The 26,442-nt window shown below is 36.6% G+C and overlaps 1 protein-coding gene across 1 annotated transcript in view; it reads left to right on the top strand.

The window, feature by feature from the left end:
- The window catches only part of adam19a (ADAM metallopeptidase domain 19a), a 134,352-nt gene extending 108,179 nt beyond the window's left edge, over positions 1-26,173 (top strand). The window contains exons 15-23 of the mRNA XM_073836879.1: positions 2,661-2,769; positions 3,211-3,415; positions 4,371-4,448; positions 8,690-8,798; positions 11,599-11,740; positions 19,630-19,726; positions 20,601-20,852; positions 21,053-21,234; positions 25,516-26,173. Coding sequence (XP_073692980.1) covers positions 2,661-2,769; positions 3,211-3,415; positions 4,371-4,448; positions 8,690-8,798; positions 11,599-11,740; positions 19,630-19,726; positions 20,601-20,852; positions 21,053-21,234; positions 25,516-25,567 — 1,226 coding nt within the window. The 3' untranslated portion in view covers positions 25,568-26,173. The remainder of the gene's footprint in view (positions 1-2,660; positions 2,770-3,210; positions 3,416-4,370; positions 4,449-8,689; positions 8,799-11,598; positions 11,741-19,629; positions 19,727-20,600; positions 20,853-21,052; positions 21,235-25,515) is intronic.
- The last annotated feature ends 269 nt before the right edge of the window (positions 26,174-26,442 follow it).

Below are 26,442 nucleotides of genomic sequence, written 5' to 3'. Positions count from 1 at the left end.
GCTGTAGAACCCGCACTCCATGAGATGAGGAGGGACCACCTTGATGGCCTCCTTCCTCAAAAGAGTTTCTACCTCTTGTTCCATAATCAGAGCCTGCTGAGGGGCCACGGAGGATGGAAAGGATGGCGGAGGGGCGCCAAACTGAATTTTGTAACCTCTTTCTACAGTCTGCAGGACCCATTGAGATACGTTTGGCAGAAGTTTCCACGCTGCCAAATGCTCTACTAAGGGAATCAGCCTCTCGAGGCTGATCTCTGATGGATTTTGAGGTGGCGGATCCTTCTGCACCGCAACGCGCACGGACGGATGCAGAAAGGGGGTTCCGCGAGAAACCACTGCGCCCTGAAGCACCGAAGGTGGCAGGGTTGGCAGCCCGGTCTCTCGAGGGCACTGGGGTGCTGATATTATATCCCCAAGGGGGCCTGCCCTCAGAAGCCCTGAGCCATGGGCGTCAGGACTTCTTTGTCGAGGACTTCCTCGCCTGAAGGACGGCCCTCAGGTCGGCCTTCGGTTTAGAAGCCCCCGACTTGGAGCGCTTACTGGACCCCCGATCTCTCTGTGGGGGGGCCCGAGTAGCAACGCTCCGCTTCTGCTCTTCGCGGTACGAGGAGTGGGTACTCGTGTGGGGCTGCTCCCGTCCAGCAGCCCCAGAGCTTGAGCGGCGAGGAAGATATCTCTGGAACGCCGCCGCTTGCTGTCGTGACTGCCTGAACTGGCTGCTGTCGTGACTGCCGGCTGCATTCACCGCACGTGCTTTATAGCTTCCTGGTTCCTGACGTCACACCGTCCGTGACGTCGAACGCGCTTTTCCTATTGGACGGATTATACACGTGATCAGAGCGTGGTCACGCTGGGGGCGTTCCCAAAGCGTTCTGACGCAGCTCGACGTTCCCGAAGGGGAACTTTTGAACAATAGTATTGTATATGGGTCATTCTACAGAAATTGTGCAAAATGCTGTCCCACAACCAAAAAAAAACACATTTAAAAAGCATTTAAGTATACAAATCTTAGATAATTACTAAGATCATTTTATTATCTATTGAAACCCACAATAATATTTACAATATCAGTACGCTTAATATATATAAAATCATCATTTAGTTGGTAGTGTCCCAAACTCTAACCCCTAAATTTTAACTTGTGAAAATGATATTGAAATAATTTTTGCATCTTACTTCATTGTTGTTTTTAAAAATCGGTTTGATTTTAAAAAGTTAAAAAGTTAAAAAAAATATATATATATTTTATATTTTGTTTGTAACTTATAAAACTGTAAAAAACAAATATGTCTGCATTTTCATGCCACTACCGAAACAATGTATGTTTTGATCCATTGGCTGAGACTGATTTTAACTACACCCCTACATCAGTTTGAGGTAAATGTGTTCAAAATTATGAAAAATCTGTGTGTAACTTTAAAGAATGTCACTGTACAGAACACCATTTTTTTTATAATTAAACACACTTTTTTGGTAGTTTTTCCATAACATTTAGTTTTTATATGTGTACCACCGTTCAGAACTGTGCTAGGCAACCATGTGATGATTAGCACAGAGTATTTAAAATTGTCACTACCAAAACAGTCACGACCAAAACATTTGGTGAAGTTTCGATACATAATCCTTTACTTGGAGGAAATTAAACTAAATTTTAATACAGTGTTTTAGTATTTTAGCATGTTTTGTAGTGTTTTTTGCAGTGTATGTGTAAAAATCTGTAATGTGATGTGGTCACTACCAAAATATTACTGTCACTCCCGAAAATGTGCAGTCACTACCGAAACAAGGGATTTTTTTGTCAAAAATAAAGTATACTAAATTATCAACTAAGACGTTATGATAGTGTTTGGTTCAATGTGTTTTCAAACTAATGAATTCTTAATGAATCCTTTAAACCAATTCTGTAGAATAGCCCATATATCATTTCAGTTGGCCACAATGGTGTTGAATGATTACTTTCATCATATACCATGGTATTTACCTGGTATTCTGGGTAATGAACCATAATGATTATGTTTTTTTTTTTTGTTTTTTTTTTTTTTTTTTTTTTTTAAATGGTACAACTTTGGTACTACATTTAAAAAACATGGTTATATTATGGAACTTCACTGCAAAATGTCTCTAAACCAACCTTCCAGAACAAAGTTTTTGAATCCTAATTGACCATTTCAGTGTTTAGTCAGCACTAATGATCCAATACTGTTTGATGTTGATTATGTACTGAGAGCTCATGGCATTTGGCTGTACACTGCCAGCGTGTTCTGGGCTCATGTCCAGTCAGGCTCTTTGGCTGTCAAACAGACACAGATCACAGCAGATGTACTTTGTCATTCGTGGGGTGAGGGGGTTGTTGACATGTTTGATGTTCACTGTGTGTTACTGATATTATCATATTGACACATTTTAATTGAGCAGTTCATGTTTACTGGATTGATTTTTTTAATTTTTTATTTAATGGATTATTAGTAATGTGGCACTATGTATTATAAACACATTTTAAAAATCTGAACTTGAATTTAATTTAATCTCTAACCAAATATTAGCTGGTGGCATGAAGCCAGCAGATCCATGTTCACACTATGGGTCTTTTAGAGTCCCTGACTGTAATTGACATTTCTCAGAGGTAACGTAGGCTTAACTTGATAACTAAATTTGTCCAGGTGCGCAGCCGGCACCTGACGCCTGTTTTCAGGATGTGAACGCAGCGGGGAATGCCTTTGGAAACTGTGGCAAGGACATTCATGGCAACTACATGAAGTGTGAGAAAAGGTGAAGTGGTATTTTAGTAACCAGCTGTATAAGCAATATGTGGTTTCTGTCAAAGAACTTGCTAACCTGAAGTGAAGCTAAATCTGCAATTTGTGCAAATAGCAATTTCTTTAAAACTGTTACAGCATGGTTAATTCTCTTGTGACTCCACCTATATATTAAACAGAACAAACTAATACATTAAAAAGAACAATCCAATACATTAAAAAAGAAAAAATAGATAGTTCAGATAGTTTACAAGGTCAGCACTGCAGACTCACTTTAAAAAACACTTTTTTCTGCATATTCATCATTCTCAAAACATGTTTTAGATGATTAGATTTTTTATCATACTGTTATCTAATTTACTTTCCCTGTGGATAAATTTATGCTAAATGGCTGTGAGCAAAGATGACTAGTGATCCCTTATGACTTTCCATCTCTCATATCAAATCCCAACAGTGATGCCAAATGCGGTAAAATACAGTGCCACAGTGCTGCCAAGAAACCAAAGGGTACCAATGCTGTGTCCATAGACACCACTATCCGAACAGACGGAATTGAGGTGAAGTGCCGGGGCACATATGTTTACAGCACCCAAGATGGGCAGGGCGATCTTCCAGACCCTGGACTGGTGATGACGGGAACCAAGTGTGGAGAGGGGAAGGCAAGTGTTTTTGTTTTTTTCCAAGCTGTATAGTCATGTGATTTTTATTAAAGGAGAAGTTCACTTCCAGAATGAAAATTTCCAGATAATTTACTCACCCACATGTCATCCAAGATGTTCATGCGTTTCTTTCTTCACAAAGTCACAAAGAAATTAAGGCTTTTGAGGAAAACATTTCTGGATTTTTCTCTTGTATAGTGGACTTCAGTGGTGGCCAACGGTTTGAAGGTCCAAATTGCAGTTTCAATGCAGCTTCAAAGGGCTCCACACAATCCCAGTCGAGGAATAAGAGTCTTGTCTAGCGAAATGATCTGCCATTTTTTTAAAACATTAAAAATGTATATACTTTTTAACCACAAATGCTTGTCTTGCACCAGCGTAACCTCACGCATTACTTGATGTTGGAAAGGTCACTTTGTACTGACCCAGTGTTTACAAAGCGAACGTGCAAAGAAAGTCAAACACCCTTTACAAAAAAGGTTGTTGGAGGAGGAAATAAGATGAGATAAGTTTTTGCTGTACCCTACCTTTATGAACCGAAGTACCCAGACAAAGTACTAAACGTGTGACTTTTCCAGTGTGATCACATAATACACAAAGATGAACATCGCAGAGCTTGTCCAAGATGAGCATTTGTGTTTAAAAAGCTCTTTAAAGCTGTATTGAAACTGCAATTTGGATCTTTAAACCATTGTAGTCCACCACCTGGAGAAAATCCTGGAATGTTTTCCTAAAAAATCTTGAATTCTTTGTGATTGGATGTCACAGGGTGAGTAAATTATCAAGAATTTTTTATTCAGAAAGTGAACTTTTTCTTTAAACAGCAGGTATACTATTAGGTGGACATGTGTCTCTAAAATAAGTCTCAATAAACACATTCAAATAATCTCAATAAACACATTTATTTATGGTTTGCACTGAAGAGTTGATTTATTCTGTTTTTACTTGCCTTTAGGTGTGCAAAGACAGACGATGTCAAAATGCCTCTTTTACTGAGTTGCATACCTGCATTGCTCGTTGCCATGGGCATGGGGTAAGTGGTCATAAAAAAATTTAAAAAAGGATTAAAATATTAATTATATCTTTACTATAGATAAGAAACAGATAACAAACTGAAATGCTGAACATTTCATGTTTACTTGCCATACAGTTGAGGTCAAAATTTAACATACACTTTGCAGAATCTACATAATGTTAATTATTTTACCAAAATAAGAGGGATCATAAAAAATATTATTATTTAATGCTATTTTTTATTTAGTACTGACCTAAATAAGATATTATTTGCTTAATATTTCAGGATTTTTGTGTTTTTGAACCCTTTCCAACAATGACTGTATGATTTTGAGATGATTTTGAGGACAACTGAGGGACTCATATGCAACTATTACAGAAGGTTCAAAGTTTACTGATGCTTCAGACTAAAAAAAAATGCATTAAAAGCCAGGGGTGAAAACTTTTGAACTGAATGAAGATGTGTACATTTTTCTTAATTTGTGTAAATATCATAATTTTTTCATTTAGTTTGACCTACCCTTCAGAAGCTACAGAAGATACTTACATGTTTCTCAGAAGACCAAAAAGTTAAGTTTACCCTGATCTTCAAATTCAAAAAGTTTTCACCCCCACCCCAGCTCTTAATGCATTGTGTTTCCTTCTGAAGCATAAGTGAGCATGAAGGATTTTTCTGAAGAACAACAGCCAGTTTAACTGTTCAGGACAAACAAGAGACTCATGAACAACTATCACTAAACAAACAAACAAACAAAAAACAGATCTGTGGATCATTCAGGTAACAACACACTATTAAGAATCAAGTGTATAACTTTTGAACAGGGTGATTTTTATAAATTCAGCTAAGTGAAAATTGTTTCTTAACTAAATTTGTCAGTGCAGTGAAGTTTAGGCTTAAACAGTAAAAGTGTTGCTCATGGGATAATAAAATTAAACTTAAAATTTATATTTTTATATTTTTATATTTAATGACAGTTTATGTCAATATTCTATGCAGTTTAGCTTCATCTTCAGTTTTAAGGGAGTATTACGGAGCCCCTTACGTCACCTGTAGAAGAAAAATAGTTAATCTGTGGGGACGGTTTTGCAATTCGTTCCCTCAGTTTATAAACCGTACTCACAAATTCTTAAACTGTTCCCTCAGTTTAACAAATCGTGCCCACGGATTAACAAACCATACCCACGAATTTCCAATCCGTGCGCTCAGATTTTGTAAACCGTACCCTCGGATTTTGTACCCACAAATTCATAATCCGTGTGCACACTTTCGCAATCCGTTCCTACTGTTTGTATACTGTACTCACTGATTTGTGGCCCCGCCCCCAAATTCAACCAGGCCACCTGTTTAGGTGCGGGGTGCATTGTATTGCATTTATTAAACTTAATTTCTCATAGTATCCTATATGAGACTATGCAACACTGACAAAACCGTTTTTAGCATTTATTTTATATTAATCACCAATAGATTAGCTGCTAAAACACCACACCTGTGTTTTATCCCATTGGTTATTAATGTAAAATAAACGCTAAAAAGAAGACTGTTTTGTAAGTGCGGATCATGGTACTTTAACGCACCAAAATAAAATGGTAAAGAGCGCAGTTCAAATGGCTTTGCTTTATTTCATAAAATTTTATCAGAATATGAAATTGCCTGAATTTTCTAAAAACGAAAATCTAAAAAAAAAATGAATAGTACACAAACACATTTGTGCACTCATTTATTTAGCCTATAAATAAAAATAATAATAATTACTATTTTAAGTTTTATGACGTAAACAGCTTATACTACTGTTTCAGCTATTAAAATAGTTCAGTTTTGCAGTTACTTTTTTTAAAGTAACGACCAGTTAGTTAACGGCCTAATAACGCACATTTATATTATTTTAACGATGAAATTACATTGTTTTATACTTTAACTTTTTTGAGACTATATCTATATTTATTTTAGGCAAGTCGTGATTATCTGAGAAGGCAAAATTGATCAAACATGATCAATTCACTGTCTGCCGCTGGCCGCCTGATCGTTACTTTAAAAATTAAAAACTTAAATTTAAAGAACAAAAAATGCTCCAAACCTTTTTTTCTAAATTAACTTAATAAAAAATTAAACAAAATATTGTCACTTTGCCATTACATACAAAACAGAACTAATTTAATAGCTGAAACAGTAGTATGCGCTGTTTTTGGGAGAAGGTGCTCTGTGACAGCAATGCTCACTGTAAATAATACTGAAAATAGTAATTATTATAATTATTATTTTAATTAGTAGACTAAATAAATGAGTGCACTTAAGACAGTAAACTATTTATTATAATGAATGCTTTATTTTATAATAACCTTTTACAGTTTTGGAAATGTGTTTGTGTACTATTCATTTTTAACATAACTCATTTTGGCAATTTGTGATAAGCTTTTCACCCAGAGTTAGATGCATGCTGCACTATTAATGTTATTATTAAATAAGGCCTATTATAACATTGCATTTAGTTTGAGAGCAAAGGAATGACAACATAACCTGTACATTATTTGTTTTGTATTGCTTTTTACCTTCTCCTCTCAAAAACTCCTTTTTTTTTTAATTCAGGCAATTTTATATTTTGAAAAATATTATTAAATAAAGGAAAGCCGTTTGAACAGCGCTCTTCACTTATTATTTTATTTTGGTACCATGATCCGCACTTACAAAACAGTCTTCTTTTTAGCGTTTATTTTACATTAATAACCAATGGGATAAAACACAGCTAATCTATTGGTGATTAATATAAAATAAATGCTAAAAACAGTTTTGTCAGTGTTGCATAGTCTCATATAGGATACTATGAGAAATAAAGTTTAATAAATGCAATACAATGCACCTAAAGGTGGCCTGGTTGAATTTGGGGGCGGGGCCACAAATCCGTGAGTACAGTTTACAAACAGTAGGAACGGATTGCGAAAGCGTGCACACGGATTATGAATTTGTGGGTACAAAATCCGAGGGTACGGTTTACAAAATCTGAGCGCACGGATTGGAAATTCGTGGGTATGGTTTGTTAATTCGTGGGCACGATTTGTTAAACCGAGGGAACAGTTCAAGAATTCGTGAGTATGGTTTATAAACTGAGGGAACGAATTGCAAAACCGTCCCCGCGGATTAATTATTTTTCTTCTACAGGTGACGTAAGGGGCTCTGTAGAGTTTAGATATTGTACAGCAAAAAAAAAAAAATTATTATTTGTTTATTATTTGGTGATAACAGTATTTGTTATTTAAATCAGTCAGTGATGCAGTTATTGAAAAAAAAAACTTTTTTTATGAATCATGCAAGCACTTCTCCTAAATTATGGCTAAATAAAGGCTATGTCTTAGTATTCCTTCTCCCTTTGAGTTCCTCTTTAACCCAGACTGACTCATTGTGGATTTCACACCTCTAAATCCTTTAAATCCGCCCTCTGGGTCGCTCATTTCCCGACACATACTGCCTCTAATAAAAACGGGCGCTTTTCTTATATTAGCAGAGCTATAGCATTTGATTTGTGTATTTTCTGGTCAAATAGTCGTAAACAGCCTCCAAGCCGTATGAACTTAAATTCGGTCTTTCCTAATCCCTTTGCCCTCCCTCTGTCTCTCTCTTTTGTCAGCTTTTCTTTTATTTCTTTATTTCTTGCTTATTTACCCAGTCGCTTTTCAAAAGGGCAGCCAAATACGACAGGTCTTTGAGGGGAGCTTAGAGATTCAGAAACTGCTTTTTTATTATTCATTTGCATTATCATTTGATTTCTATTGATTGTATGGTTTAGACAAGTGTGGATAGAGAATAAAGTAAGTGATCGTGGTATTTGCACACAGCACATTTTCTCTCCTTTCCTCTGTTCCTGCCTTGCCTCTGGGTTAGACTGAAGCGTGTAAAATATTCTGTGTTAAAATAAATTCCATTAAGATGAAAGGCGGTATATTCTGTATTTGCCCTATACTCTAAAAGACGTGATGGAAAATGTTCCCCACAATTGCTGCAATGAAAGTAAGGATAGGTAAATGTCTGTGTGTGATTAAAAAAGCTAAAACTTACTCTGAGCAGTTGTTTGTGGTGTAGTTCACCCAAAAGTCATAAGGATAGGACATGAGGGTAAGTGAATGATAACAGGATTTCCGTTTATGCAGGATAAACTATCCCTTTAAGGTCAAACACTGGCAGTGCAAAAGGCATGTGAAAGTTACACCCAAACCTTCCAGATGTAAATTCTCATCCGCTCTTTATCTGTTGCGTTGTTTTGCATGCAGGTGTGTAACAGTAATAGGAACTGCCATTGTAACCGGGGGTGGGCTCCCCCCTTCTGTGAGAAGCCAGGACTCGGGGGAAGTGTGGACAGTGGACCTGTGCAGTACGACAGTGAGTTCACCTTCAGCTTTCAGTGCACATGTGCCTCTGCTCTCACTTATTTCTCCCCTATTCTTTAATCCATCTTATAGATAGATTTATCTGAGATTTTATCACTTGTGGGCTCTCTCTCTCTTTCTCACTTCCCCTTTCTTCCTCACACGTCTTATCAGATGTCACCTTGACCATTAATCTCTACCGTCCAGCTTTTCTTTCCAGGACTCAGGCCAATGATATCTTTGCTTGTTGAAACATTTCAAGAGCAAATCTAAGAATTTATAAATTTAGGTAACACTTTAGATTAGGGAACACTATTCACTATTAACTAGTTGCTTATTAGTGTGCATACTAGCATATTGGCTGTTTATTGATACTTATAAAGCACATATTAATGCCTTATTCTGCATGATCACATTTTAGATCCCTTAAAGGCATAGTTCACCTAAAAATGAAAATTCTGTCTTAATTACTCACCCCTTAATGTTGTTTCAAAGCGTAAGACCTTCGTTCATCTTCACAACACAAATTAAAATGAAAAATGAAATCCAAGAGCTTTCTGACCTTGCCTAGACAGCAATGCAACAAAGGCCCAGAAAGGTAATAAGGACAATGTTAAAATAGTCTGTGTGACACCAGTAGTTCAACCTTAATTTTATGAATCAAGTGCAGAGGCGTTGTGTGCAGTGTGGAAACATGATGTTATTGTAATTCTGGACTAGATTAATTCATCCCACTTGCACAAAAACAGATTCATTTTTCCTCAAAATGAATAAAAACAGTCAAATGGAAACTCAGAAAATGACGCAAACCTGCAATAATTAAATGTTAAATAAAACAAATATCCTTTATGTATTCAGTTTGTGTTATCAACCAATGTCTTTGCTGCTGACTTTTGTTGATCCAATTCAACAATACTAAAAAGCAAAAATTGCTCTACATAAACTAACATTTGAGCTTTTTTTATTGCTGAAGAGTTTTGAACTTTCTTCTTCTGTATTCTACTGTACAAACATGAATTTACTTTTCCTTCAGCCTGAGGCTTTTTCATTTCACTTTTGCTGTAAAGGGGCTTTTACTTTTGCCAAAAATAGAACTTTTTATTTAAAAAAAACAAGCAAGCCCTACCCAGATTTGAAAAGTAATGCAAAAGTAATGTAATGCATTACTTTCCATAAAATGTATGTAAGTAGTTACTTTTTTAGGGAGTAACTCAATATTGTAATGCATTACTTTTAAAAGTAACTTTCCCCAACCCTGGTCAGAAAGCTCTCGGATTTTATCAAAAAATATCTTCATTTGTGTTGTGTAAATAATGACAGAATTTTTATTTTTGGATGAATTAACTCTTTAACCATACTTTATACCTATTTAAAACAACTACTACAGTACAACAACGTACCTTACTTACTACTGATAAGCAGCAAATTACTAGTTTATTGCTAGTATTGAGGGAAAGCTCTTTTTTATAGATAATAGGTGTGCTTAATATCCAAAAAGTGCAAAACCATTTTTGTTTCTGAATGGAATACTACTATACTTCTAAAAAAGTATTCAGTATACAGCCTAGTATTTTTTTTTAAATGTGACCCTGGACCACAAAACCAGTCACAAGGGTTTTATAAAGATTTACATATCATCCGAAAGCTGAATAAATAAGCTTTCCATTGATGTATGGTTGTTAGGATAGGACATTATTTATATATATAATTATATATATATATAATTATGGTAGGAAGTTTACAAAATATCTTCATGGAACATGATCTTTATTTAATATCATAATAATTTTTGCCAAGAAAAATCTATGAATTTGACCCATGCACTGTATTTTCGGCTACAGCTACAAATACCTATGCTACTTAAGACTGGTTTTGTGGTCCAAGGTCACAAATAGGATGTGATGCAGTGTGTAATATGCAAAATATTAAATCAATAGAATAGTCATGACCTCGCTACATACACTAACATTCAAAAATGATAAGAATTTTTTAAAGAAATTAAGCATGTACCTATTAAAATGATTCAAAAGACACATAATGAATTTTTAAAAAAAAAATATATATATATATGCTGTTCTTTCTATTCAACTTTATGTTCAAAGAATCCTGAAAAAAGTTAGGAACACCACCATTTTCAATACTGATAGCAATAAGAAATGTGTAATGACCACCAAATCAGCGTGTTAGAATGATTTCTAAATTACAATGTGACACTGGAGTAATAACAGCAGAAATTGAGATTTGAAATCACAGGAATACATAATATTTAAAATTAAATTAAAATACAAAACAGTTATTTTACATTTTAATGTTATTTCTCAGTATTACTGTTTTAACTGGTCAAATAAATGTAGCTTTGGGGAGCATAAAAGACTTCCCTCAAAAACATTTTAAAAATTAGCTCATTATCGCAAACGTTTAACCAGTAGCATACAAGAGTGAGACAATTTTGTGTAAAAATAGCTTGACTTACTCTCTGATCACATAATGAGTAGTGTTAAAATTAAAAGTCACGGTTAATATTCCTTCCTTTTCATGAGTCACTCTGAAATAGGTTTTGCGCTGCACATTTTAGAAATGCAGTAGGTCATTCGGGTGTTCTATTCATTTGCTAGATGCTACTTTATAGTATTTATAAAAAGTATGGTAGCTTGCTATTCTGAACATAGCCATAGACATTATTATTGTACAGACTGAATGCAGTGCACACAAGATCTATTATTCAGAGTGGCAGATATTTGGCAAGCACTTCTCTTTGTGTTTGCTGTTGACCCTTGTCTAACAGTTGCTGTATGTTCTATATCTGTCCTCAGGTCAGGTGGGATTGGTTGTTGGGCTGCTCTTTGCTTTTCTAGTGCTTCTCCCCGCTGTACTTACTGCCTTCTACTGTATCAAGATAAAAAGCTCCTACTACCACAAGTGGAGAACACAGAGAGAGAAAAGCAAAGCCAGCAGGTACTGTAGCAACACATGCACACACACACACACACACTTACGCAGCGCCTGTACAAAGTGTCCAGACCCTTTTAGTGTTTTGTTAAAAATTTTATGCATATCCATTTACACAAACCACCACAGTTGCAATGTGAAAATGGGTTCAGAGTAGTTTGAATGGATTAATAGCAGAATGCCAAAATCTCAGACCATGTATTCAGCTCAGATGTGTTTTGTGTTCTGTTTCTTTTGATCATCTCTAGAATTTATTTTTAGTCCCATTATGCAAATTCACTTGATTGGACGTGATTTTAGAAAGGTACACCTGTTTGTATTTGTACCCACTGCAAGGCAGAGCAAAAACCTAAAAAAGGTCTTTGAAGTTATGAAAGAACTTTATTAGTTCTTTGAGACTGTATCCATAAAAACAAAAATATGTCTGGGCATTCAAGGTTGCAAGAGGTGCAGTGGCCTTAGGTGTTGTCAGATGGAAGATGTTTTAAGCCATTCATCTTAAAACTGGCTGTTTAGGTAAATTGGGTATTTGGTTCCAGGAGGGACCCACTGAATTCATGCCGTGAGTGAGAGAATAACTGAACTGAAGTGAGCAATTTTGAGCCCATTGACTAGTACCACTTGTGGCTTGCTGAGTGATTCAGCGCAGTATTATCTTCCTAATGCAAATTTGTGGTGTGACAGATTCCAAGAGCTTTGATTTCTTAGATTTCTAGAAATAAAAGCCACAACAGCATATTCTTTGTTTCCTTAAACCCATCCGTCTTACTCAAGGATACTCTTAGATAACAAACTGCCTCCATTGCTGGTAGCCTGTGATAAATCTAAGATCGAAATGCCTTTTTGCAGATTACTAACTCAATCCAGGTGAGTAGGCATAAATCTTTGGACATATTTAAAAGGGGTTATTACATTTTTTATTATTTTAATTTGTTTCTTGAGGTTTACTTATAATGTTAATAAAGTTTTTTGCACAAAAAACAAATAAATATCTGTAAAAATTAATATTTCAACCCTCATTCTGGATACTTTAAGGCTTGTCGTCAGGACTCGGACACTTTTATGATTGGCTAACGTCATTGCATAGGAAACATTATCAGCTAAGATCCACTATTGCATGTAAAAAAACAGCTGCCCTTGACTAAAGATATTTCTGGTCGACTAGTAGTCTAGTAAGTCGACTATTAGTCGCACATTTATTAATAAACCACATAAATCATAATAATGAGCCCTTAATTGCCTACATAGCCTAATACGCACTCAAGATGTAATAATTATATGTATGTGTAAACAGCAAGGAGACTGCACTAACGTTTTAATAATTTGTTGAATTTTGATAAACTAGTGCTTTTCGTTTTTGGCTTCAAGTCGGCAACACTGACTCATTATCTCTGCAGTTGTGATGCGTCTGTATGCATTTTTCATACAGATTACAAAATCTAAGAATATTTGTTTGAACTGGTTTAAAAGTAGACATTTCACTCTCTATAGATATATTTTTCATGTCGTTTCAAAGTTTGGCGCTCAAGTTCACAGCCACCGAGATAGCAGAAAGTGCATCCTGTTTGCTCTAATTATTTTACAACAGCACAATGTTTCATTATTATTCTGAGTGCACATAAATAAACATAGAGTGTTTACAGATTCAAAAGAATCTGTTTGACCAAAAATGACAGAGTACTTTAAGAGCAAGCGACCACAGGTGCCTCCATCTATCATGCAGTGAGCGCGCTACTGTTCAGGTTCCACACTCCACACAGACACTTCAATAGTGCACAATTTTCTAGGTTACCTTTAGATCGAGCGGCCATGTAAAATTGCTATTACATACCTCTTTCATATCAAAAGCCATATTTGAGGTTGATGAATGGTAGGTGAGCGTTTGGATGTCCTGCCCGATGTACAGTTGTGGCCAAGTTTTGAGAATGACACAAATATTAGTTTTCACAAAGTTTGCTGCTAAACTGCTTTTAGATCTTTGTTTCAGTTGTTTCTGTGATGTACTGAAATATAATTACAAGCACTTCATACGTTTCAAAGGCTTTTATCGACAATTACATGACATTTATGCAAAGAGTCAGTATTTGCAGTGTTGGCCCTTCTTTTTCAGGACCTCTGCAAATTCGACTGGGCGTGCTCTCAATCAACTTCTGGGCCAAATCCTGACTGATAGCAACCCATTCTTTCATAATCAGTTGTTTGTCAGAATTAGTGGGTTTTTGTTTGTCCACCCGCCTCTTGAGAATTGACCACAAGTTCTCAATGGGATTAAGATCTGGGGAGTTTCCAGGCCATGGACCCAAAATTTCAACGTTTTGGTCCCCGAGCCACTTAGTTATCACTTTTGCCTTATGGCACGGTGCTCCATCGTGCTGGAAAATGCATTGTTCTTCACCAAACTGTTGTTGGATTGTTGGAAGAAGTTGCTGTTGGAGGGTGTTTTGGTACCATTCTTTATTCATGGCTGTGTTTTTGGGCAAAATTGTGAGTGAGCCCACTCCCTTGGATGAGAAGCAACCCCACACATGAATGGTCTCAGGATGCTTTACTGTTGGCATGACACAGGACTGATGGTAGCGCTCACCTTTTCTTCTCCGGACAAGCCTTTTTCCAGATGCTCCAAACAATCGGAAAGAGGCTTCATCGGAGAATATGACTTTGCCCCAGTCCTCAGCTGTCCATTCGCCATACTTTTTGCAGAAGATCAATCTGTCCCTGATGTTTTTTTGTTTTTTTTTGGAGAGAAGTGGCTTCTTTGCTGCCCTTCTTGACACCAGGCCATCTTCCAAAAGTCTTGGCCTCACTGTGCGTGCAGACGCGCTCACACCTGCCTGCTGCCATTCCTGAGCAAGCTCTGCACTGGTGGCACTCCAATCCCGCAGCTGAATCCTCTTTAGGAGACTATCCTGGCGCTTCCTGGACTTTCTTGGATGCCCTGAAGCCTTCTTAACAAGAATTGAACCTCTTTCCTTGAAGTTCTTGATGATCCCATAAAATTGTTGATTTAGGTGCAATCTTAGTAGCCACAATATCCTAGCCTGTGAAGCCGTTTTTATGCAACGCAATGATGGCTGCACACGTTTCTTTGCAGGTCACCATGGTTAACAATGGAAGAACAATGATTTCAAGCATCACCCTCCTTTTAACATGTCAAGTCTGCCATTCTAACCCAATCAGCCTGACATAATGATCTCCAGCCTTGTGCTTGTCAACATTCTTACCTTAACAAGACGATTACTGAAATGATCTCAGCAGGTCCTTTAATGACAGCAATGAAATGCAGTGGAAAGTTTTTTTCGGGATTAAGTTAATTTTCATGGCAAAGAAGGACTATGCAATTCATCTGATCACTCTTCATAACATTCTGGAGTATATGCAAATTGCTATTATAAAAACTTAAGCAGCAACTTTTCCAATTTCCAATATTTATGTAATTCTCAAAACTTTTGGCCACGACTGTACTATTAGCCTACCACACAGACCAGCCTTTAACAATCTGTCCGTCATGGACTGCGTGACTTCGCCAGCTCCTGTGGAATTTTTTTTTCTGCGACTAAGCGAATAATAAAATTTTTGTCGACCAAGCCTCTTCTCTGACTTATCGGGGGCAGCCCTAGTAATTTCTAGACAAAGCATTATGAAACCATTTACTTACAGTTTCTGATGTATCTGCAGTCAGATTGAGTACCGCTTCATCTTTCAACAAATGTTTCTTTGTGAACTTTCCATGACACTGTGCTTGGTTTACAAAACAAAATGCACCGATCAATCCAGGATGCCATTAAAATAAACTATCCACTTGTTCCTTACACTGGGATGCTGTACAATATCTGAACAAAGACACAAACAAGCTGTTTAAACCAAACACGTCAAAGCGAATGTTCTTTCACTCAGTGGTGAAATGGTCTTTTGAACTCGAAGATGACTATTCGTCGATGCCTTGCTCTGGAGGCAGTTTTTACGCAAATCTTTGTGCCCGGGTGATGACATCTTGCACCTCAGATCAAAACGAGCCGTTTTTTGGGCTTGATTAAATAAATGCTTTGTTTATAATGTGGAGGAAGTTTTAAGGTATGAAACTTTCAGGATGTTTTAATGGTACAAAGACGTCTTATATGCCAAAGATCAAGTAAATTTAGATTTCTCATGTTGACACTTTTAAGACCAAAAGAGAGAAAAATCATAGATCGATAAATTTGCCTAGCATTTTTTTGTTGTTGTTGACATAAATATACTTACTTAATATTTATAAAATAAAGACGATGATTTTAACTACAAAAATAGAAAATAGTTGCAAATAAAACAGAATGGACTTATCCTTGCTGAGAAATGGATTCAAAACTCTCTCCATCCTATCGTAACTAGCTGATAGAAGCCATACTTTTGGGAATCTCTTTTTAAACAATATAGATTTTATGGAACTGCAGTACAAAATTCAGTTGGAAAACCATCCATTCCCGAGGCTTTGCCACTTTTCAGCTGATTAATGCTATTATAATAGAAGCTATATTTCTTCAGCAGATATTGGTTTCTCAGAATGTCTTCATCATTCCTATATCCAATATCTGAATTCCTTTGCTGAAGGAGCTGCTCACACCACTGACTTGCTAGATTATACATTTTCAAAAAAGTGAATTGGTCAATCCTTCTTTGATCCATAATGCTTTTCTGCTTGATTTGAAATGAAGATACCAAATCTACTTTGAAGAGACTTCCTTTCCTTATGTGTTTTGTCAGATGTGTGGGCCACATATTCTTATCTCCTAAGGACAGAAACCCCTTCTATTCATTTACACAATTATGGATATATCTTCCTCCTTAGAAAATATTAACTCAATGATCCCCCCCTGGCCTTACCTATAGCTGAGTTGTTTTTAATTTTCTTTTCCGTTCTTTATTTCAAATGCTATCAGTCTTTGTTTGACATTTAATCAAACCATTTCAAGGACACATTTTGCTTTGCCAAATACGTTCAAACAATTGTTTTGTGACCTCCTTTATAAGGACTTTATAAGACATAATAGTAGCTGTTCTTCAGAGTGTAAGAGCCCTCTGTCTTTCATCTCAGGCCCTCTAAAAATATGCGATTAGTTCAGCTGTCAGTATGCTTTGAAATCTAATTATGTGATCTCTCCTCACATTTGCTGAAAACAGCAGCTGCAGTGAGATAATTGAGGTTACTTCACTTTGAATCCTCCCCAGTCATTAAAAACATTAAAAGTTAGTCAGATTAGGTACAGTATTATCCTTTCTTCTAGTCAGTGGCAGACCAGGCCGTGTTTGGCACAGAGCAATTCCCTGCACATACGGTCTCACAACTGAACTCTCTCAGTTCCAGGGAAATCACAAAATGAAATGTGACCTAATGCACCACAATTACTGATACACATCTACTGACTAACACTAACAGATGTAATTAAATTTATTTAAAAAAAAAAATTGTCCATTGAGCAAGATTTCAACTCTTGCACTTAAAGCGATGATTCATCCAAAAATGATTTTCTAACCCTTGTGTCATTCATTCCAAACAAGATAATAAGGTGACATGTCATAAAATCTGCCTTTTTTCATGTTTAAGTGCTATAATTGAGTCCCTGGTGCATAGCACCCCAGAAAATGTGGAAAAGAACAACCCAGTAAATCTTTTTGGTAGCCTTTCTCTGCAAGATTGTGAAAAAAACAAGCCACTCAGATTTCGCTCTCCCCCAATGAGGTAAAAAGGGGATCTTATTATAATATTACCTCCGCTTAATCTGCAAGTTGTGTTTTCGCAAGCAACAAAGGTGTACCGGTTCTAACACCATAGCAAAAGTTTGAGCAAAGTATGCTGTTCTGTTGTTGGCTGCACATAGTGTTGCCAAGTTCACGTTTTTTCTGTGGAACTGGGCTACTTTAACACTGTTGCTGTTGGTTGTTTTTCATGTCCGCGGGTTTAAGTGACCCCAATAACGTGATATTTAGCCCCTGGAATGCGAATTTTACCAGGCAAGCCCTGCCAAAAACATGTATTTTACCCCCAGAATGCGATTTTTACTGGGGGATCCCCCTCAAAATGCAATTGGGATAGTTTTTATCAGCAATTAGGCAGAAAACCTGGCAACCCTGGCTGCACAGATGAGCACAGAACACTATGTAGAGTCCCAGCCTCAGAGATGACAAGAAAGCAGTGGATTTATTGATTTATTTACTGTATATTATACTGCTGTCACACAGATCTAATATAAACATGCAATTTCTTTCCCAGCTGTTTATCTTCAGAGACATAACCAACTGTTTTTGTAACTCATGTGTATTTTTAACAAAAACGTATGTGTATTTGACAGTTTAAGCCAATAAGACATGAAAGAGAACTTAAAATTGCTGCAATAGACACGATAATCAAAACCAAACAGATGTTTTTTAGCAGAGTATCTGAGGTACGAGCTGTAAAGGCACAGATCTAATTTGGAAAAGGGGGTTGGGAGCAGCAGCTTATTTGCATTTAAAGAGACATGAATGAAAACAGCATGTTTCTGCTTCCACTCAAGATAGGCATTTTTAAAATGATGTAATAAATGGTCTGTGGGGTATTTTGAGCTGAAACTTCACAGACGCATTCTGGGGACAATATTACGTATTGACATATACATATTGTATTATTATTACATATTGTAAAAATGAGGCATAATAGGTCTTCTTGTTTAAGATGTGCCATTGTTTTTTTGTTTATACAATGAAAATCAATGGTCATAACAAATTAATTAACAACATTCTATAAAATATCTTATTTTATGTTCCACAGAAAAAAAGAAAAAAGTCACAGGTTTTGAAGGGTGAGGATGAATAAATGTAAGAATTTTCATTTTTGGATGAACGATCATTTTAAGGCAATTCATGTAAGACTTTAAATCCCACAATATCTCCTGCAGCTTCAAATAGACATGTTAAATCTGTTTCGCATCAGTGTCAGTCAGGAAAAAGCCAAGAAAAAGCAGAGGTCTAACATTTCTAAACTGAGTAGCAATTATAAATATGATAGCATACTGAAATACAAATTTTCTCTATTTTATTAAAATATTTGCACCTGATAGAGATCTGCTTGTAAGAATCAAATAAAGCATAACAGCACAAAGCATGTTAAGTGTTTTTGACTTCTACCATGAGCTAAGTGCAGCTGCAGTGAAGCATAATACTGTGGGGGTTATTCTCAGCAACAGGCTTTAGGATTGGCAGGCAACATGACGGAGGTTGAATAGAGCCAAATATAGAGTGATCTTTGAAGAAAACCTGCACACAACCTCTGTCAAGAGAAAAGATTCTTCATTCAGTGTCAGAATGACCTGGAGCACAAAGCCAAGATGATCCAGGATTGGCTTTGGGACAAATAATGTCCTTGAGTGTTCCAGCTAAAATGACCCCATAGAAATACTCTGGACAAACTTTTCACTACCAAGCTGACTAAGTTTAAAGGGATTTGCAAGGACGAACGGGAAAAAAAGAATCCAGGTGTGCAAATCACACCCAAGAAGACCTCCTGCTGTCATCGCTGCCACACAGCATGCATAGCTACACGGGGACTGAATACTAATGCAAATAATAGATTTTCTGATTTTTTTCATACATACATAATAAATCACATGTTCACTTTGTCCTTTTGGTATATTGTGTCAAATTCAATACTCTCCAAGGGGTCTGAATGCTTGCAGATGTCACTGTATGAACATACACACCTGCTCCCAAAATGTTCATTATTTAGTGTACTTTTGAATAAAATGCTAAGAAAATGATGGTATTATTATGGTACATACTCAAAGTCTGAAGTCAATCTTGTGCTTTAACAAACTGACAAAAAAACAATGTTTGTCTGTTTCTTTCAAGTCTGTTCATTCCCATAAACCATTTCTATGTGTTTTCAGAAATGAAGGCTCTGTTGAAAAGGGAAAGAATGGACACCTAAACCACGCTTTCCATCTGAAGGTGGTGGGACCCTCCAACAGAAGTGGTAATCTTAAGGTATGGATGCTTAAGTAATATACGAGGCCAAAATAAACAGAAAACACATGTTTTTGATGAGAGTTATACAAAACATTGTATTACATTATACTGTACATATTTTGGGTTTGGTACAATATTTTAATGTTTTTAAGTGTTTTGCTTACCAAAGCTGCAGCTTATTGATCAAAAATACTGTAAAAATAGTAACAGTACTGTGAACTATTACACTTTAAAATAAATACAATTTTAATATCTACATTCGCATCTGTAATAAAATAAGATATATTTTCAGCAAGCATATTTCTAGTCTTCAGTGTCATATGATCCTTCAGAAATCATTTTAATCGGCTGATTTGGTGCTCAGAAAAACATTTCTTCTTATTATCAATGTTGATTCCTCAATGAACCGAAAGGGAATGTCTTTACTGTGACTTTTGATTCATTTAATTTAATTTAATACATCCTTGCTCAATAAAAGTAAACAGCAAAAACAGTACAATTTAGAAATATTTTTATTATTTAAAATATCAGTTTTCTGTATAAATATATTTTAAAATGTTATTTATTCCTGTGATTTCAAAGCTGAATTTTTAGCATAATTACTCCAGTCTTTGGTGTCACGTGATCTTTCAGAAATTATTCTAATATGCTGATTTGTTTTTACTGTTCTTTGGATCAAATAAATGCCGGCTTGGTGAGCAGAAGAGACTTCTTTAAAAAACAATCTTTTGACTTTTAGTATATTCAGATAGATATGCTACAAATAGATTTTTCACAATCAAAGAGCACAAACAAGTATGTTTAATCTGTGTTTAGTTTGACTCAATATGTCTACTTTTCAAATCATGTAGCTTCACCAACATCACATCCCTTTCCTTTTTTCCCTCTCAAGCTACCTCACACCAGCAAAGAGGTGCTTCCTCTGAGGCCAAACCCAGCCTCTAACGGTACTCAGCCAGTCAATATTGTCCGTCCCCTCCGGCCGGCTCCTTCGCCTTCTCTGAGCAACATCAAAGGACCTCGACCTCCTCCACCTATCAGCAAGCCGCCCAACTCACCCAGCACACCCAAGTCTGTAGCATCACCTCAGAAACTCAGTCCTCCCAAGAAGCCTCTACCCCTGAACCCTTCACGCTCACCACTGGTAAGGATTCAGTGTACTCATATTCTTTTGCTTTAATCAAAATCACTGTGGAAGCCAAAGTAGGTCACAATCTCATCAAATAAAATGCTGCTTGAAACACCTGTTCTATTCTGTATTGAAAAAAGAATCTGTGAACATGCTGTCAGAAATCCTGAACAAAGTGCATCTCAAATTCTTACTCGCTTCTTTTCCGTGCCCAGATGGTATCAGAACAACAGCCTAGACCACCGTCCACACCTCCTCAGAGGCCGCTTCCTCTCAGTCCTGCTCGAGGAGCACAACCCAAACCTGCTGGTGGGAGGCTCATGGTGATGATGCCCCCTTCAGTCAGCCCCAAGCCTGTGGGAAAGGTGACCGCTGTTCCCCCTTTAAAGGCACTCCGGTGAGTAAACACAGATGAGGACAAGAAACATCTGATGAGTTTAAAACTAAAATATAGCTGTAGGTAGTAGAGGGAGTTTCACCCAAAAAATGACAATTCTGTCATTAGTTACTCACCCTCATCCTCATCTCGTTCCAGACCTGTAAGACCTTTGTTCAACGCAAATGAAGATATTTTAGATAAAATCTCTGACTATCCATAACAACAAGGGTCCTACCACAGTCAAGGCACAGAAATGTAATGTAATCAATGACAGAACTTTCAATTTTGGGTGAACTATCTCCTTAAAAAGGACTGTTTCAAAGTCTTTTGCATGTGCCACACATCCTGCTTCCAGCTGGTGGCCCTGTGACTGTGAACCACAATATCTACATCCATGTGATGAACCTCCATATCCAAACATACAATAACCATTTTGATCTAAATCACATAATGCACATGACCATGGTAAGATCATTTTAGATATCTAAAATCTGTTCACAATTTAGCATCCTCATTAGCTATGTTTACATGCACCCAAATAATTTGTTATTAATCAAGTGATGGCTCAGCAGGATTAAAAAGCCTTAATGGAAACACAGGTCCAATTAAGCTCAATCCAAATAAAATTGTGTTGTGAAGATCTGGCATTTTCCGGTCAATAGGAAAAACTAAAAATGCAGGAATATGACAGGGATGTAACAATATCAAAATCTCACGATATGATAATATTGCTGTGTATAACATTCACTGTGAATTGATTAATTTGTTTTAAGGTGTGGAAAACACCAGATCATGAGCTGATCGCCTGAACAGAGTGAGCATTTCGCTTTGAAACGCACAGCAAAAACAGGCTTGATGAAGGGATTAAGCCATATTGTGCTTTCGGTTTTAGTTTGTTTGACAGATAATGTGCCGAAACGTAATGAGACAGTTTTGCTATACCGATATCAAGATTTTGATAATATCGTTACATCCCTATAATATTTTTTATTTTTTTTCTTCTCAATTGGATTCAATAATACCTTACACACATGCACAGTACTGTCATGCTGCATATGTTCACAGTTCATGTGAACAGAATTTCAGAATCTAAAATCAAATTGGATTCATTTGGATTAACAAAAATTTGTGCATGTAAACATACCTATTGTCTTGGCATCATGTTGATCAAGTTTGGTGATGATCACATGAATCCCCTAGGAGGAGTATTTAAAAGTTATCCACGTGCCCTTTTTACTAAATCCAAAATGGCTGACTTCCCGTTAGGTGGAGCTAATAAACTTCATTGCAAAACTTGTTAAAGGAATAGTTCACCCCAGAATTTTAATTCTGTCATTAATTACTCAGCCTCACATTGTTCCAAACCAGCAAGACATTTGTTCAACTTCGGAACACAAATTAAGATATTTTTGATGAAATCGGAGAGCTTTCAGACACTGCATAGACAGTAACACAACTACCACTTTCAAGGCCCAGAAAGGTAGTAAGGACATCATTAAAATTGTCCATGTGACTAGTGTTGTCAAAATTACTGACTTCGGTACTTCGAGTCGGTACTGAAATTTAAAAAAAAACATTCTACATTTTATGCTAACATTTGAGCGCTGTTGAACCAATTCTTAAACATCGCTAATGTCATATCTGTTGAGTGCATGTACACTATGGCCAATCAGCGATGTTTAAGAATCAACTCAACAGCACTCAAATGTTAGCGGGAAATGTTAGATAAAATTTCAGTACTGAAACAGAAGGTCTTATCTAGCAAAACGATCGGTTATTTTCAAAAAAAAAAAAAAAAAGCAATTTATATACTTTTTAACCTCAAATGCTTGTCTTGTCTAGCTCTGCTAGTATTCCGGTTCAATACAGTTAGGGTATGTTGAAAAACTCCCAACTCATTTTATCCTCCAACTTTAAAATCATCATACATAGCTGTTTTACCCTTTTTTTGTAAAGGGCGTTTGCTCTTTTTTGCACGTTCACTTTGTAAACACTTCATCGATACTTCTGCAGCGATGTAGGGCGATTTTGAAGCAGGAGGAGAAAATGAAGTGGAAGTTTTTAGAAAATAACCGATCGTTTCGCTAGATAAGATCCTTCTTCCTCGGCTGGGATTGCTTAGAGCCCTTTGAAGCTGCATTTAAACTGCATCTTGGAAGTTCAAACTTGCGGGCACCATAGAAGTCCCCACTATATGGAAAGAAATTGTAAAAAGTTTTCCTAAAAAAACTAAAGAAAGAAATACATGAACATCTTAGATGACAAGGGGTGAGTAAATTATCTGTAAATTTTAGTTCTGGAAGTGAACTTCTCATTTAATACTTTTTGTGTGCAAATAAAACAAAAATAATGATTTTTTTCTACAATTTTTTTCTTCTGTCAGTCTTTGAAGTGCGCTCACAATAGTACCACGATAGACGCATGAGTGTGTCTTCCTATGCTTGCAAACAAGGTGCAGCGCATCCGGGTTCTACGTCAAAACACAGGCTCTATAGCACTATCGTAAACGTGCGTCAAAGAATTGTTGAATAAAGTTGTTATTAGGGATGCACCGATACCAATCGGTCGATCATGCTTGCGCGTTTTGTCCGTAAAGCCGGTTCTGTAATCAGCGGTAAATGCCATCAGGTGCGTGATTTCACGTTGAGCCGTATATACTACACACAGCCGTTGTTTACCGACGAGCTGCGCATAGCAGTGTTCATTATCAGTGTGAATGTGCGCAGCTTGTCTGTAAACAAAGGCTGTGTGTAGTATATACGGCTCAACGTGAAATCACGCACCTGATGGCATTTACCGCTGATTACAGAACCGACTTTACTGACAAAACGCGCAAGTTATCGTCCGATAAGGATCGGTGCATCCCTAGTTGTTATTTTAGGTTTTTTTTCTATGCACAAATTATTCCCATAGCTTCATAACATTGTGGTTGAGCCACTGATGTCACATGGACTATTTAAACAATGTCCTTAGTACCTTTCTGGGCCTTGAACGTGGCAGTTTTGTTGCTGTCCAAGCAGGGTCAGAAAGCTCTCGGAATTCATAAAAAATATCTTAATTTGTGTTCTGGCGATGAACAAAGGTCTTACGGCTTTGGAACAAAATAAGGGTAAATAATTAATGGCAGAATTTTCATTTTAGGGGGGAATTATTCATTTAAGGTTGATGACAGCCAAGTTTTGTAAGTGGTGCTGCAGACTTATCTGCATCATGTCTTTCCCACTCACCATTTGTGACTTATTCTCACACCAAAATGTCTAAATTGTGTCACCATTAGCTGATTAGCATACTAACTGTAACAGTTGACTGAACAGTTACTCTCCAATAAGAAAGACAGTCCTAATAAGTGAGTCTGTCTGCTCTAATTATTCAGTGCTTTGTTTTTCTTTGCCAAACCAAACGATTAGAGGCTATGTTAGATACAAATAAGCATGGTGAACAGTGGGTGGTGAGCTGTGCGGTTTGGATATTTCATGGGATTCTTTTCACCTCTCTACCTATTCTTGAGTGCAGCAAATATAGGACTGAATTTTTACAACACATCAAACGTTTGGACCGGGTTTTACTCATTTATATACAGTAGTAGGTTTTATAGGGAATTACACATGCCCCAATGGAATCTGTAATCTTGTAAGAAGTGAATTTTTCAAGTTTAAATCATCAGAAGCAGCCGTCTAGCACTATATGCTACTCCAATCTAAGTACAACCGAATCTCGCAGAGTTTCAGCTTGCAAAGATAAATCAGTTTCTAGCTTCCCAGTGGCGGCAGCAGCTTAGTATTATGTTGTGATAAAAAGACACATTCATTTTCAACACATAACAGTGAGACTCTGAGGAATTGACTGTATATACTGAAAACTGCATTTCATTTTGACAGGCTCAGCAGGGTATCATGTTTATATTGTGGTTTTTCACACAAAAAGAAAGACATGCGCAGCTCATTTGAAAGGATGGTCAACCTTGGAAAAGCCTTTATTTAACAGTGTAAAGTCTTTAAATTGAAGGATCTTGTGAGAAATCCACTGTTTCTGTTCTTACAAAAATGTTACCCCTGCAAAGACTGACATATGAACAAAATGAGACAAAATATAAAAGAAAAGCTTGAAATGTGTGTTTAGAGTTTTTATATTCAGGCTTTTATAGCACATATACACTCAAGGAGGAACTCAAGGTTGTTATTTTACATGAGCGGAAAGTAAGATGAATTTCTGATATTTCTGCTTGCAGAGACTGTTATAACTGTTGCATAAAAGTTTAAGTGAATATCTAACCAGTGTTTCTTTCTTTTTTTCTTTCAGACCTGCTTCAGGACCCAAACCACTCATAGTACCATCCGCTTTCCGAAAATGACGCTTGCAGGATTCATTTTTAAAGACTGCAGCCAGCCTATTTGCACTAAATAAGGACCCTTGGCGACTGGTACTATAGTGAGCTGTCTCAAGGGATGGAAGAGCATGGTGCTAGGGCCGTGAATAAGGCCTCGCAAACCGCTGTACGAATACAGCCGGGCACAGCAGAGATGACGCGGTTTTGCATGAAAACATGCAGACTGAGAACATTTTGGATAGACCATCACATTGCCAAAACCTTGACTTTTTATCACCTTGCAATTTTTTGTACTTATTTGTTGTTGCGTTTTAATGTTATGCCCTTGTCTTGTTTACATTTTTTATTTGACTATCATCTATTTGTCAAGTGCCAAAGATGTTGTTTTGTTTAAATGCCTCGATTGTTTAATCTGTTGTACTGTGCTGTATGTGATTTTGTGTTTGGTACATAAAATATGTTATACCTTTTTATTAAGACACCATGTTTTTGTGGTCGTCCTCACTTTATGACAGACTTTACATCAGGTCAAATTTTTTACATCAGGTCAAAATCAACAGAGATTTGCAGTGAACAGTGAGTCCTATATGAGAGTAATGGAAATGTAATTAAAAAAAAGGAAAAATTAAAGATTAAGTGTGTAATTTCTGTACGAAACTGATGCAAAACAAAAACAAACAAGTTATCTAAAACATTCCTAAGTATATCTGAATGGTGGGGTGTAATGGTACTCAAACACGGTGGTTTGGTACGTACCTGGGGTTTTGACGTCACATTAAAGTATGATTTCGGTAAATATACACTGCTGGTCAAAAGTTTTTAAATAAGTTTCTAAAGTTCATCAAGGCTGTATCAAAAATACAGAAAACAATTATATTGTGAAAAATTAAATTACGATG

Source organism: Garra rufa, chromosome 3 (genome assembly GCF_049309525.1).
Source record: "Garra rufa chromosome 3, GarRuf1.0, whole genome shotgun sequence".
In the NCBI taxonomy this organism is placed as follows: domain Eukaryota; kingdom Metazoa; phylum Chordata; class Actinopteri; order Cypriniformes; family Cyprinidae; genus Garra; species Garra rufa.
The sequence above is the reverse complement of the archived record's forward strand: the minus strand, read 5'-3'. Positions and strand labels throughout refer to the sequence as shown.